Source organism: Mauremys mutica, chromosome 3 (assembly GCF_020497125.1).
Source record: "Mauremys mutica isolate MM-2020 ecotype Southern chromosome 3, ASM2049712v1, whole genome shotgun sequence".
NCBI classification, from domain to species: Eukaryota; Metazoa; Chordata; order Testudines; family Geoemydidae; genus Mauremys; species Mauremys mutica.
The window spans coordinates 104663995-104680266 of NC_059074.1; the positions used below are offsets into that span (position 1 = coordinate 104663995).

The window sequence follows — 16272 nt, forward strand, 5'->3', positions numbered from 1 at the left end:
ATAAAAGATATTACCTCACCCACCTTGTCTCATTAAAACGACAGAACCTCCGAACACCAGAGTTACGAACTGACCAGTCAACCACACCCCTCTTTTGGAACTGGAAGTTCACAATCAGGGAGCAGCAGAGACCACAACAAAAACACCCCAAATATAATACAGTACTGTGTTAAACGTAAACTAATACAAAAAATAAAAGGGAAAGCATTTTTCTTCTACATAGTTAAGTTTCAAAGCTGTATTAAGTCAGTGTTCAGATGTAAACTTTTGAAAGAACAGCCATAATGTTTTGTTGGGTTACGAACATTTCAGAGTTACGAACAACCTCTATTCCTGAGGTTTCATAACTCTGAGGTTCTACTGTACAGTAATTCTGCAAGCCAATGCAAGTTCCATATTGTAATATACATGTCCCTAAGAAAAAGCATCAATGCTTTAAACTGGTAGTTTATTATTTATGTAATTTCAATCTTCACTCAACTTTACTGACAACTTAAACCACTTTGTTTAAAGCTCATCCATAATAGGTAACTGGAACAGGTTGGCAGTTTCAAAGCAGCCCAGGATTCTTCTTAGGCTGCAATGGGGCTGCATAAGCGTCTTGATAATTTTCAAGGGAGGAGTGGCAAGGCACTAGCTTAGAACTTGGGAAACCTGAGTTCAGTTCTTTGCTCTGCCAGATTGTGTCCCCCCTTGGGCAAGTCACTTACTCTTTCTGTACTTCAATTCTCCCATCATAACATGGTGATAATAGCGCTCCCTTACCTCGAAGAGGTATTGTGATAAATACATTAAAGACTGTAAGGCCCTCAGATACTGTGGTGCTGGTGGCCATATTAGTACCCAAAACAGAACATAGCAGCTGTTTTCTCTAAGCTGGACTACAGCATACACGACACACATTGATTTGCACTGTAGCAGCTTGCTTCCACAGAGATGGGCCAAAACCAGGATCTCAGACTTGATCCCCTTTCCTTATTTTTTTTTTGAAGGGGGGGGGGGGAGAAAGGATGGCTGCACCTATAAAGGGTGCATTTAAAATCTGAATCTGCCTTTAATCTTCACCTGTTTATTTAACCTAAAGGGTCGTTTCTGGAAGAAATCTTGTGAGAAGCTTTAAAATACATCAGTAAAAAAAGGTAGCATTGTTACATAGTATCACCTGAAAAGGTTAAAGAAAATTCAATAATCTTTAAACATATGTATTCTACTTTTTAACTCAAACATTGTTTATTTATGATGGAGCTTTTACAAAAGCATTTATCCCCATGGCAAGGAAACAAGCCTTTCAACTGAAACATTAGTTTAATACTACTTTTTTAAAGTATTAAAACATATGGCACAGAAAGTACACTCAAAGTTTGCGGACAATACCAAGCTGGGAGGGGTTGCAAGTGCTTTGGAGGATAGGATTAAAATTCAAAACGACCTGGACAAACTGGAGAAATGGTCTGAAGTAAACAGGATGAAATTCAATAAGGACCAATGCAAAGTGCTCCACTTAGGAAGGAATAATCGGTTGCACACATATAAAAATGGGAAATGACTGCCTAGGAAGGAGTACTGTGGAAGGGGAGCGGTTGATCTAATCCAGCCCCAGCTGCTCTGGGAAGGGGAGGGAGAACTCAGTCTCCATCCTACTGCTCCTCCTCCCGCCCACCCCCCTCAGCTGGGACTAATGTCCCTGGGCAGCCAGGGCATCCCCAGATCCCCACGGTGACTTACACCTCCCTGGCAGGCAGTGGGAGCAGCCAGGTGAGAGGTGAGGGAGCACTGGTGAAGCTTCTCTTTGCTTCCTCACCTAAAAATGATTTCTGTGGGGAAGCAAAGCGAATCTGTGGGGATACATGTTTCTGTGCATGCAGTGGGGCACAATTCCCCCAAGCATAGTAGTTGCAGGGCCTGACTGCTATGAATAGAAATGGCTATGCGACCCATATTCATTTCATTTGAGACAAAGATTTTGTTTTGTAACAAGCTTAACATTTAAAAACATGTTTCTTGTCCATCCAATTGATAAGAAGCCAGGCCCATGCAAAAGGAAAGTGCTAGTAGTTTAGGGGAAAGTTAAAAGTACAGCCATTAAAACAATGGTTTGGAATGCAATTGGCATGGGATTTCTTATAAAGAATGAACAATCTTTTGGACTCTTATTTCTAAGATACCTTTGGGGTTAGAGTGAGAGGAATATGAAGCAGCCATTAACTACCTTATAGAGAGAGTAAGAATTTCCTGAAGCAAAACTGAACGTGGAAACTCTAATCCATATGGCACCAAGAAGCTAATATCTTGCAAGCCTGTAGAAGGTATTTATATTAGAGTCAGAGTTTAAGGACAGAAGGGACCACTAGATCTAGTCTGACCTTGTGTATACCACAAGCCAACACCACCACCCAGCACTCACACACTAAACTTAACTGAAATGAGCCCTAAGTGTTGCAGCCTACAAGAGGCTAGACTAAAATATAGACTAGACACTCAAATATAGAAGTATTCTTACTCTGCTGATGGTAAAGGGAAAACATCAACATGAAGATTTTAAGGCTAGATTTTAAAACTTTAAGACTATTATTGATACCATAGTGAAGGATGGCACAGAAAAACCTATAGATACCTAACCAAACTGCTTTCTTATAAGAAAAAAATTTAAGGCATAAATTTAAATGTTAAAATAAATTCACCAATGAGATTCTAAATGTAATTGAATGCTTCCAAAGTACATGGCAGTTGGTGGTACTACAGAACTGTAAAAACAATACTATAGTTAGAAATAGAATATCAACTAAATCTCATTTTTAGTTAAAACTCAAAGTTTACTGTTCAGACTAAAATTTTTCATACTGAGTGCAGCACAAAAGGGGGCTGGGGGAGGAAAATGCAGTCTTAGCCAGTTTCTAATAGTTCATAGTCTCTGATACAACTGCCAAAGAGGCAATGAAATACCATTTCTCTGGCAAAGAGGTGACAGAGTCCAAGCCAAGAGAGCTTTTCAGAACGTAAGTCACTTAGGGTATGCCACATTTCAGTAAGAGATTTGCAGCCCAGCAATGGCTGCCCCAGGTCAGCTGACTTGGGCTCGCTGGGCTACACAATTGCAGTGTAATGTCTACACTGCGATCAAAAACTCGCAGCACCAATTCTCCGAGCCCAGGTTCCAGCCTGAGCCAGAAGGTCTTACACTGCAATTTTTAGCCCTGCAGCCTGAGCCCCATGAGCTTGAGTCTGCTGACCTGAGCTCTGAGACTTAGTGCCACGAGTTTTTTTAAATTGAAGTGTAGACATACTGTTTGTAAACCCACAGTACTTCCACACAACCCCGGAAGGCAGCAAGTCTTGTTGCCAAGGGATTATCTTCTTTCAAAGAGAAATCAGAATTTCATCCACATGGACCACTGAAACTATAACCCCAAAACTCCCTTTTCAAGAATTTGGCCCATTCACATAAAGTAGGGGTGGGGAACCTACGGCCCGGATCCGGCCCACTGCTCAATTTCATCCGGCCCGTGGCAAATCTCTGCACTGTGGGCCGGAATCTAGGGTTCCCAGGCCATTAAAAGTCTGGGCGGCTCCACGCAGCTCCCAGAAGCAGCTAGCATGTCACTGCGGGGCAATCAGGGAAGCTCCATGTGAGGCCCCCCAACCCCAGTGCCGGCTCCGCAGCTCCCATTGGCTGAGAACCATGCACCTCTGCTTAGGGGCCGGACACGCTGGCAGCTTCCATGAGCAGCACAGAGCTAGGGTAGGCAGGGAGCCAGCCTTAGCCCTGCTGCGCTGCTGGCCTTAGCCCCTGCCCCAGGTCAAAACCTCCTCCCACACCCTAACTCCCTCTCAGACCCCACACCCCCACCTCCTGCCCCAGCCCAGATCCCTCTCCTGCACCCGCACACCCTTCATCCCCAGCTCCACCCCAGAACCCACATCCCAGCCAGAGCCCTGACCCCATCCCACATCCCAACCCCCTGCCCCAGCCCGGATCCCTCTCCTGCACCCGCACACCCTTCATCCCCAGCTCCACCCCAGAACCCACATCCCAGCCAGAGCCCTGACCCCATCCCACATCCCAACCCCCTGCCCCAGCCCAAATCCCTCTCCTGCACCCGCACACCCTTCATCCCCAGCTCCACCCCAGAACCCACATCCCAGCCAGAGCCCTGACCCCATCCCACATCCCAACCCCCTGCTCCAGCCCTGAGCCCCCTCCTGCACCTCTCATTTCTGGCCCCACCCCAGAGCCTCAGGGAAGCCCCAAAGCTATGTGCCCCACCACAGGGCTGTGTGTGGCCACAACTGATTTTTTTTCCTGTGGGTCAATGGCCCTGATAGAAAAAAAGGTTTCCCACCCCTGACAGAAGAGGTTTTTTTTTTTTGGTTTTTTTTTTAAATTTATTTATTAGAGGTAGGCACCAATCAGAACCACCTATGATTGATTCCTGCCTTACCTACATGGTAAAAGGAGTAGCAAATTCCTGGGACACCAGCTAAAGGGAAATCTGCTAGCCACCCTAAAATATGCAATAGTCTGACCGATTCCAGAGAAACCACTGCTTGACACTAATGATTTGGCAAACTAATCCTTAGTGTTCAACTTTTTCTAAGCAAACTAAAAGAATCTAAGTACTCTATCTTCAGCTCCTGCCCATTTCTATCTAAAATTGGCCAGAAGATTGCGACCTAAGTGATCTAAACATTTATGAAATCCAGCCTTGAGGATTACAATTCATATTTTAGGTATAACCACCCCCAAATGTCACTTGGTACAACATGCAGCAGTCCAAATGCTTAGCAACACAGACTGTCATGAGTACATCATGCTTCACTGTGTTCCACTCCATTCACTGGCTTCCTACTGAAGACAGTCCAATTCAAAATTTCTGTCCTGATAATCAAAGCCATCAATATCAGTAGCACAAAAAACTTGAGAATGCCTCTCCCTCTACAACCAGATCATCTATCTTCTACTGGAACTTGAGGGATGCACTGAACAGAACTTTCTAGACCTAGAATATGGAATTCACACTTGCAAGAGCTGAAAGTCACCAGAAGTCTCATTTCATGTAGAATTAAGAGCCAGATCCAAAAGCCAGGCATGCAAATGGAAATCTTTAGCTAGTCTGTGGATTAGTCCTAATTGCAAAATTCACATCTGGCTTGGCTTTTCCTCAGATTTTACACAAACACATAAGTGAACTGATCAACTGTTTTTCCTGTAGGCTGAGAAGGGGAAAAAAGAGCAAGATACAGATGCTATGGTAGTTGAGACCAGATAAATACCCTTTTTCCCTTGAGGAGATTGGGTGGGGGCGGGGAGGGGTTTAATCCAGTGATTCCTGTGGAAATTAACTCTGGATTTCCTTGCTTGTGAGTGTTCATGTCAGTGAAAGATTTGTCTTTACATTTATTGTTCTTTGGTGAAGTTCATTAACAGTTCCCCATTAAAACATTCAGTTTGCTCCAAAGTGCAACTATTTTGGCAAGAATTAAGCATTTTCAAACACATGAAATACCTCTACACAATGCACCCATTAAATAAAGATGAATATTACTTTGTATACAGTATGTACCTGCAAAATTATACATTTCCAGTCTTTCCTGTATTGTTTCCTAGCTTCATTTGGATCCATTTTAAAACACTTCTGGCAACACAATAAAATCCTGTCTCCACATCGTGTCTGCAGGCCTTTAAACAGTAATGAAGAATTGAGATAAAATCCAAACCTTTTATCTTCAGTTTGATAGCTTCATGCTTCAGAGTTCCATCAGGGGATCTAATTAACTACACTAAATTACCCAAAAATATTCTGTCTCTCAAGAAGATGAAAAAATGCTATTAAATGGGCATTTTCAATTTGCTAGTAAAACAGTTATTATTTCCATAAAGTGCAATGGAATTATTAGCAATCCACGTATATCTAAAGAATTAGGATAAAAATTCTTTAGAGGAAAAGTGCTAAACATTTTTAATAACTGCTGCTTAATAGTCTTGCTTCTTTAGAAATAGTGCAGCTAAGAGTACAACAGTCTTTTGCAATTAGGGTCAGGTAGCATGCTAACATACAGGTTTCTCAGAGCATAAGATGTGACTGCACAATAGGACTTCTGTATACAAACCATGGATAAAGCTATAAGCACAAGAGATAGCTGTGTCAATAAGTGTAAATGTACAACGTGGGCATTCTGAAGGGGTGGCACACTGTCTTGCAATTAGTGCAGATGTACAGATTTATGACCCACCATACAGCACTTCTAGCTCCAGAACAGGCTCCAATATAATCTGTTCTTAGCCATGGAATTGGGAATTCCCAAACTGATATGGTGTATAGATGATTCTTCAGTTGACTTTATTTAGGATACTGCAGAATCTTTCCTTTCATATAAAGATAGTTCTTTAATAGCCTAAAGGAAAATGTCAAAGGCAAACCACCAAGTGGCTTAATGTAAGACATACACCTTCACAGCAGAACCAATATGTTACAGTCACTTCCCCCTTTTCTGCACTGTCAGAGACAACACTAGTTGCAGTTTCCATTTGAGTTCCCTTCAATTTTAAGAGTCTGCTCTAAGAAGTCACACTGATAAGTCCATTAGGACTAAGATGTTCATAAACTTCTAAATGTCTATGTTGTGCACACAAAAAGGGACTCCTTGTAGTCTTCAATGATTCTCTTCATGACTCATGCACTTCATCAGTATGCCTATATGCAATCACAGACTCCTCTTCACCGACATCTATGAGGAGATCCATTGGTACATGAGGTTTGTCATAACCAGAAATCTTGTTGCAGCTCTTTAGGATAAGGGACTCTTGCACCTCTGTGTTGGAAGGCTCTGGGTCTGAAGGAATACAATTTAACTCCGTTTGGCTACTATTAGAATGAAAATAATTCTCTTTCACTCTGGGGCTCTCTTCATCATCAGGGGTCATTTCAGCAATGCTTTCATGGATAGACATCTCTTCTGTTTTGTTTGATATCTCCTGGGAGCTGACAGTGTTTGTTTCTTCACTGCAGTCTTCAGGATTAGGGGTCCCTATTTCTTTAACTTGGTCTACTTGGTCTATCAAGTTTACCTCGTCACTCACTGAAAACATTGGCTTGGGTGATGATGAGGTTATGACAGAGATATATTTTGCTTCCGGTTTTGGTTCTAAAACGTTGCGCGAGTTCAGATTTCGTATCACAGCGACCTTAAAAGTAAAGAGGAGGTACTTTTAGTTATACATAAATTACATGTTTTAATTTACTGTTTACCATCTCTATAAATCACAATTTAGAGGCAAGACAAAATAATGCTTTAAAAAGGGATACATATGATAATTTAACTACATTTTCCTTTCAGGAAATCTGAATTCAAATAGGAGTTAAGTGGAAATCAGCAGTTGACATGAGTGTATGGCTTTGACACCAACATACTTGCTGGACTTATTAGATGAGATGTCACAAATTCCACAACCACCTAGCAGGGACCTAAAAAAAGGTTTCATCACCCATTAGACTAGAAGAGGTAGTGGTATGTAAACGAGAAGAAAAGAGGAGGAAAAAGCAGGAAATATTCCTCCTACTCCTGTTATTTAAGCAATCTTACAAGCTTCAGCTACAAGGAAGTCAAATCCTGAAACTAGCCATTTTCTTCACCAACTTCCAGCCCAGCAACTTCACTGGCAGAAAGCTGGGCTCTTTAGGTTATTTAGGCTTTGTCTACACCGCCACTTTTATCAGTAAAACTTTTGTTGGTCAGGATGGGAAATCTGCCCTCTGGACCAACGTTAAGTTTCACTGGCAAAAGTGCTGGTGTGGATGGCGCTAGGCCTCTCCTGCCGACAACAATGCTCATTGAGGGTGGTTTAATTATGCTGGCAGGAGAGCTCTCTTCTGCAGGCACAGAGTACATGGTAGACCTCACAGCGGCACAGCTATGCTGCTGTAAGGTCCGTAGTGTAGACATAGTCTTACTAAAACATTCCTTTTATAATCATTAGGTATATTAAAAAAGTGATATTTCTCCTTGAAAATTAATCCGCAAGAGCACCTGAAGTGCTTTGCCTGATTTTAACTTGCTGAAAAAAAGAAGAGTTGAGGGGACTAGAAACTGAGGAATATGGGATGGAAAACAATGTAATTTTAAACTGTCATGAGCCCTGACACCTTTTTGGCAGCTGTCTCTCTCTAAACATTTGTCACTTCTTTCTGTTCTAATGGAGACAAATATTCAGGATCTATTTTTTGCACATGCCACTTTCAGATCATTTTGAGCATGCTACTGGGTAAAAAGCTGCTAAAGGACAGTCACAGAAAATATAGGCGTGTTCACGTATCTCCAAGTTGTTAAGAACTGCTGCAGTTACTCCATAACTTTTTTGTACCAGGGTGGGAGGGTGATGAAGAGAATCTTATATTGCTACTTCTAGGTAGACACAAAATAGTTAGAAGTCCAACAGGTTAAAAGTATCTTGGTCCTGGAATGAACATAAACTCAAGTCTCAACTTCTGGAACCAAATTACAGTTAACTCCCTCTCAGGTACTGGGAAACTGGATGTTAAGATCTAGATACACACTAGATAGAAATAGGAATTGAAATATGTGTAAACACAAAGCTCCTCTCTTCATTCTTAAAATATTTTATGCTCTGACATTCATTTAGTTCCTTGGAGCAGCTTACAAATCCAACTCCAATATCTCTTATAACTGGAGGGTAAAGAGAGAATTCCATATTTAAGCCTGAATATGAACCATGGGAATTAAACTGAAATTAAATTCTGTAAAAGCTATTAGCAACAAGAGAACAAATTGTGCATCTGTGATAATGGGTAAAACATCTACATCCTGGCTACCCTACAGCTTCCAACATTTTAGCACCAGCGTCAAAGATCTCTGCAATTTTTTCCTAACAGTAGACTATGCCTATGAGTGAGCAAGGGAGCCTTAATCTTGATGTTGTTCTTAACAGATGTTCAGAAGAGACCACTATCATCATCATCATCATCATCAAATCTTGACTTCTTTTGAGTTGCAGTGTTATGTTATAGTATAGTTCTTTACACTGCCTCTACATTATACAATCATGTTAGCAATGGAAACTATGGTGACAGAGGCCTTCTTTATAAACGCTGAGAGGTTCTTGCAGCTAAGGCTTTTGTAATTGACAGTGGAATAGTTAGTCTCCGCAGTTAGTTTTTGAACAAAGCAAGCCCTGGTACACACACATGATATATCCACACTGCAATTAGATACCTCGGACTGGCCTGTGCCAGCTGACATGGGCTTGGGGTGCAGACCAAGCTCTATGACTCTCCCAAACTTGTATGGTGCTAGAGCCCAGGCTCCTGACTATCTACACCACACTTAAACAGCCCCTTAACCTGAGTCACCTGGCATGGGCCAACCACAGGTGTCTAATTGCAGTGTAGATATACCCATAGACCCACCTATTTCTCTTGCCATAAAACAAGTATGTAGAAGGGTAAAAAAACCAACACCTCCCCTAATCAGAGGTTTACTAAAGATAAGTCTAAAGGTTCCTTATAAAATATGATTCAGTGACTTCAAAAAGAATTTAGCAATTCAAGGAGTCCAGCTCCCATAACAAACTTAAGCACCACTCCTCCCATCACAAGAGCACCTCCAGTAACCTAAGAATAGGTGCAATTAAGACACAAGTTAATTATTTTATGAAAACTAAGTACTTGAACCTGGGCTGCTGGAGTAAACTCATTAGTAAGGAGAAAGTCTAGTATTAAAGAAAATACAAATACATCTAGTTGAAGTAAAAAGCTTACTGGTTTATAGATTCAGAACACATATGAGATCATGGTGGAAGGATGAAACAAGTGCAAAGACTTTAATTTAAGAACCCATACAGATATTGTGACAAAGGCTATTTAGTTAGTTAATATTGTGGCTATACAGTATGCAGTTTTGTTTACTGATGTTTGTTTTCTCCTACATGTTGCCCACTAGGTATTTCAATAAAAATACTAGCTGTAAGACGAAGCTTGTTAGATATTAAAATGTGCTATACAATAACAGACTGACACCAAGTGTGGTACTGAACAGTACTGTAAACTTACCAAAGACTTGGGTAGTTCAATTTTTCTCTCTTTTAGTTGCTTGCAAAGATAATACATGGCCAAAATCAGTCCAAGTCCAATGAAAACAGCAACACCTATAATAATATTTTTTAAGTCTAGAAAGTAAGAGAAAAATAGCGTGAGGGGTTTGGAAAACAGGACATTGCTCTGATGTTCACAAAAATCTTAGAACAGAAATGGATCTTTAGGAGTGACTTAATCCACAAATTAGGGTTTTCACAATTGAGTGTAAGGTTTGGCATTAAACGTATGGTTTGGGCCAAAAGAATTCTTTAAGAACAGCTTTAGGGTTTTTTGTTTTTTTTTAAATTATGAAGACGACAAGAAATGCATGAGCAAATTGTTGCTTTTTCTGCTCTTTAGAGAGATTCAATGTGGATAAATAACTTGATATTTTTTTAAAAAATAAGTGCTCCGAAACACAAGAATTGTAAAACTACTGATTACAGACATAGGGAGTTGGTCCCTTAAATAGAATTGGGCCCAACTCTCCTGTTCCAGTTCAGGTGTGCCCCAGTTTGGTATAACGAGGAGGATGGGGCTGCCCCAGGAGTTATAAATGAGAGAATCCCAGAGGCCGGAGAATTCAGAACCCAGAGTTGAGAAAACACATAGTAAGGAAGATTAGCCATCCTCCCTCATTTTTAATTAAACCAAGAAAGTTCGGGGGGGGAGTGGGGAAAGGAGGCACTTGCTTTATATTTTTAATCACAAGCTTACGGCTGGTTACCTTAAGCCCGGGAAATCCTACACATTTTTATTGGTTATAAATTTCAACTGAATATCACTTGTGCAATTCCAATGTCGGTCTTCCAGCAACTAATTTAATGATCCATTTTTTATTCAGTAAAGTACACAACTGTCTAGCTGCAACTGAAACAAATTCTGGTACCAATCAAGTGGAATATGACAGCCGTACGACTGCTGGACAACGTTAATACAATACCAGTTAAGTCTTCAGAAATATGGATCAGATTTTTATATATTACTTTACCTAGTGGCTGTTTTAAAGGAACATGAATGCAACTTTTATTGGACTGGGAAAATCCTCGATCTGAAACAATCGATGAACGTCCTCGAGCTGAAACACAGTAGGTGGAAACAGTAGAAACAAATGGAATGTCTATGCTACATGAATGCTTCTTACATGGTCCTGCTTCACGCTCTTCAATCTGAAAGAAAAGTAAACTTAGATTCAGGCCCTTAATTATTTTGAACTTACAATATTGACTCAATATATAAAGATAGTATTGTCACCTTATAGTGCCAGAACTTTTAAAGTGCTGGGTGTCAGACCTGCATCTTTGTGCAAAAGCTGTACATCTCAGCTAACAGCTATTTGCAAGGCAACAGCTCTAACTTCTAGCATTATTAAGAACTCATATTAGACCATAGTGCCCATGGGTAAAATTTTCAAGACCATCTAAATAACTTAGGCTCTTAAATCCCATTGATGTTCAAACACCACTTAGGCTCCTAAGTCACTTTTGAAAATGGGACTTAGGTGCTTATGAAAATGTTAGCCTATGATGAAACATGCCTGTTTCCTGATCTCCCTCCCAGGCACTCACCCACCATCCTAACTGAGCAAAAGAGAGAGCACAATATCTTGGAAATCACTCCTTCAACATTAAAGCATATTTCAAGGAGTAAAGAGAGCATATATAAAGTTACCAATATTTTGAACACAATTTTTGAAGTCCCTTGAGGACTTACAAAAATCCAATTTTGAACTGAGCCAGTTTTCAAAATTTGAAGTAATTACAGATGGGGTAGAATAGCTAATATTCCTTAAACATTTCCATTCTAAGGCTGTTTCAGTTGCTTATAAACTGAGAAACATTCCCCTGTCAGACTGAACTGGTTTCCACCTATAGATAAACATCCTTAAAAAAAAAAAATCTGAGCATAAATGACTTAGTATTTTTTAAGAGAAAAGCTCTCATTTACTATTTAAAAAAGTGTTGCAAGATTTTTTGTATTTCTTTAGTACAGGGGTGGGCAAACTTTTTGGCCTGAGGGCCACATTTGGGTACAGAAATTGTATGCCGGGCCACGAACGCTCACAAAATGTGGGGTTGGGATGCGGGATGGTATGAAGGCTCTGGCTGGGGGGGGAGGGTCCTGGGGTGGGGCTGAGGAGTTGGGGATGTAGGAGGATGCTCTGGGCTGGGACTGAGGGGTTCGGAGAGCAGGAGGGGGAATCAGGGCTAGGGCAGGGAGTTGGGGCATGAGAGGGAGTCAGGGGGACAGGCTCTGGGCAGCACTTACCTCAGGCAGCTCCCAGAAACAGCGACATGTCCCCCCTCCAGCTCCTATGCAGAGGTGCAGCCAGGTGTCTGCACGCTGCCCTGTCTGCAGGTGCCACCCCTGCAGCTCCCATTGGCTGCGGTTCTCGACCAATGGGAGCTGCAGGGGCAGCACCTGGGGGCTCCGCACGCTGCCCCACCCCTGGCTGCCCCTAGGGGTAGGAGCCGGAGGGGAGACATGCCACTGCTTTCGGGAGCCGTGCAGAGTGGGGCAAGACCCCGACCCCACTTCCCAGCGGGAGCTCAAGGGCCAGATTAAAGTTTCTGGAGGGCTGGATGTGGTCGTTTGCTCACCTCTGCTTTAGTGGCTTAGTTGATAAGGATATACATTTTAAATCTTCCACAGAGGTGGTCCCTAGACTGGATATGTGCCTTTAAACTGTCCGGTGAGCACTGATTTTGATATTAAGGATGTAGATGTTACATAGAATACAGTAATTTTTAGATCATTTACAAAACCCTAATCTCCCAATTTTGCATTGGCACAGATTTTTGGATCATACAAAAACATTTCCCGAGGACCGCTGCTTCATTCAGCGTGCAGAGCAGACTGGAGGGTGTTCAGTGAATGAGGTAGCTCAACGTACGGAAGAACATTTCAGTCTTGCCTTATATGGGGTCAAATTCTGTGTATCATTATCATGCAGTAAATTCATACAAATTAATGGATGTACTTTGAATCCACAGTGGTGACTGATTATTTGGACAGGATAAGTGGGATACAGTGAACAAGTTAGTGGACAAACACATTTAACTACGAGGATAAAAGCCAATACTGAACAGCTCCCTCCATTCAATATAACGTTCTCAAATCATCATAATGAGGGACGTGAAAAAAAACCCTAAATGGCTTAGGTGTCCAAAAGGTACACTTAATAAAGAAGGGGTCCTACAGAAATAATGGCAAGTGACCCATGATTAAAGATTACTGCAATGGATACTCAAAGGACAGGGCTATGGTTAAGGTTCCACAGTCAACATTTCAGGGATTCCCTTTTGCATCATTAGTAGTTTTAAAATTGTTTAAAGAAAATTACACACACATCCAAGAGAAATTAAGGTAATAAAAATATCAAAATATGCTCTTTATAAAATGAAGCGTTTTTGTAAAAAAGGCCAAAATACAATCTGAAACTTTCAATTTAAAACATACCAGCTCTTCATTGGACCAAAGAAACACCTTGTACGTGAAGTCCTTGTATGTGAAGTCCTTATATTTTCGAACAGCACGTGGGAGGCGAATCTCAACCCTGATTTGGTCTTCCTCAATTGAGACATTCAGAGTTGGCGGTCCTATTTTTCCTGAAACAAAGGTGTACCTTCACTATTGGGTTGAAGAATTTTGATACAGAATTCAAAGACAAATGTAGAGCTAACAGATATGGCATTTATCGTTCATTTTCAAGAGGAAAAATTGTTTCCAAAGACATGCCAGAATAATGAGAGTGATTACACACCTGATGGGAAGGATGCTGCAGAGGAGTTGAGTCCTGGTTAAGGGAATATATGTTTTTGGATGGGCATAAATCTAGCAAGAATGGGCAGTACCAGTGAGGACACTGGGCAGAAATGTCTGCCAGATGGCATATAAAACTTTACATTTTTCTATGGTAACATATGGATGAGGTTTGAAAAAAGTGTCAAATGGTCTAAATGGGCAAAGGTTAAGGCACTGAACAGAAAAAAGGATATGGCAACTGGACAGACGTGATGCTTGTTTACAAGTGCTTACACATTCTTATTTTGTTAAAGGGTAGCTCCCCCCTCCAAGTGTAGCTATATCACCTAGGATGAGATACAAGCTAAACTGGAACAAGCCACTTTTAAACCAAAAACAAACAAAACTTCTTCACACCAAGAGTTTGCACTGGTACAAAAATGACTGGGATGGGCAATTTAAACATAGCCAAGGGCCATAAAATCCACAAACTCTTCGACAAGCCTTTTAATTATGGAAAAGGAAAAAAAAAGCAGCTTCAGGATATAGCAGAAGACAAAGCTGTTGTGGTTAAGGAAGAAGCAGTCCTTGCTGTCCTGAGGCAGCTCGCCTGGCTGCTGCTGCTAACAGGGAGTTTCGCAAGGGATTTCTCCAGGTGAAGGAGGAGCTAATACAGCATCTGTGGGGTAAGTGACTGTCTGTAGTGTGTGTTTGTTTGTGTTTGGGGGTTACTTGCTGTGTGCTGAGCTTGTGTTTGTCAGTCTGTTTGTTTGTTTGGTTGTTTGAGGGACCGTGTGCTCTGGCTGGCAGTTGGAGGCAGGTTTGAAAGCTCGAAGCCTCTGGTAATTGGCTGAGCCTTAATCAGTGGGCGGGGCATTCACTCAGGCCAGGGCTTTATAAAGCCGCGCACAAGCGACCAGAGGCTGCTATAACAGGGAGTTTCGCAAGGGAGTTTAGAAGGGGAGTGGGAAGGGAGCGGGAGTCCCTTGCCAGCCCTAAACCCCTTCCCTGTGGTCCCCCTAAAACCTATAAACCGAACCACATTTCAAAACCCCTTTCTATAAACCACCCTTCCATTAACTAGGAGACAATGCAGGCAGAAGCCCAGCAGCAGAGTGGGGGCTATCCAGTTTATTGCGCTGAGTGTTGCATGTATGATTACCTGCCCTGTGGGCGGGTGGCGTATGTGTGCAGTCGGTGCAAGGAGCTCCTGGCCCTCAGAGACCATGTACGGACTTTGGAGGCCAGGGTGGCGGAACTGGAGGAGCTAAGAGAGGCAGAGAGGTATGTTGATGAGGCTTTCCGGGACACTGTAGAATTGTCCCACCTCCGGTCAGACAGCCCCTGCGCTGTTGAGGAGGATGAAAGGCCCAGGGAAGCAGAGCAGTCAATGGGAGCAGAGGGAAACCTTCCTGTAGTTGGGACCCTCCTTCCAGATGGTGCTGGGGTTGCCTCTCGCACTGAGGTTGCCTCTCCAGGGGAGGGAACTCCAGTTTCTAGGAAAAGGCAGGTGTTAGTAATGGGAGATTCGATTATTAGAAACATAGATAGCTGGGTTTGTGATGACCGGGAGAACCGTATGGTGACTTGCCTGCCTGGTGCGAAGGTTGCGGATCTCTCGAGGCATCTAGACAGACTTATGTGTAGTGCTGGGAAGGAGCCGGTGGTCGTGGTACATGTAGGTACCAATGACATAGGGAAGGGTAGGAGAGATGTCCTGGAAGCCAAATTTAGGCTGCCAGGGAAGAGACTGAAATCCAGGACCTCTATGGTGGCATTCTCAGAAATGCTCCCAGTTCCACACGCAGGGCCAGGTAGGCAGGCAGAGCTTCAGAGTCTCAATGCGTGGATGAGACGATGGTGTAGAGAGGAGGGGTTCACGTTCATTAGGAACTGGGGAAACTTCTGGGATGGGGGGAGCCTATACAGGAGAGATGGGCTCCACCTAAACCAAAGTGGAACCAGATTGCTGGCACTAAACATTAAAAAGGTTGTAGAGCAGTTTTTAAACTAGGAGATGGGGGAAAGCCGACCGCTGCAGAGGAGCGTGTGGATCGGACACAGACTTTTCTTAGGGGAGAGTCTGATGATAGAGAATCTCCAGGTTATAGTCAGGAGCAGAGGACTGAAAAGTATAATGTAAGGGCCGGATCAGATGATAAACAGTCACATAAAAAAGAATCTGGTACATCAGAAAAAGGCAGGCTAATAAACAGGGACAAGTTTTTAAAGTGCTTGTACACAAATGCCAGCAGTCTAAATAATAAGATGGGTGAACTAGAGTGCCTTGTGATAAAGGAGGATTTTGATATAATAGGCATCACAGAAACCTGGTGGACTGAGAGCAATCAATGGGACACAATCATTCTGGGGTACAAAATATATCGGAAGGACAGAACAGGTCGTGCTGGGGGAGGAGTGGCACTATATGTGAAAGAAA

General features: G+C 42.3%; 1 protein-coding gene across 2 annotated transcripts in view; it reads right to left on the reverse strand.

Moving 5' to 3' along the window:
• Nucleotides 1-5359: 5359 nt before the first annotated feature.
• The window catches only part of IFNGR1 (interferon gamma receptor 1), a 39084-nt gene continuing 28171 nt past the window's right edge, over nt 5360-16272 (reverse strand). For both annotated transcript variants that reach the window (XM_045009294.1, XM_045009295.1), the window contains exons 4-7: nt 13548-13696; nt 11080-11257; nt 10065-10180; nt 5360-7183 (exon numbers count right to left, since the gene is read on the reverse strand). In XM_045009294.1, the coding sequence (XP_044865229.1) occupies nt 6665-7183; nt 10065-10180; nt 11080-11257; nt 13548-13696 (962 nt within the window). In that variant the 3' untranslated portion in view covers nt 5360-6664. The remainder of the gene's footprint in view (nt 7184-10064; nt 10181-11079; nt 11258-13547; nt 13697-16272) is intronic.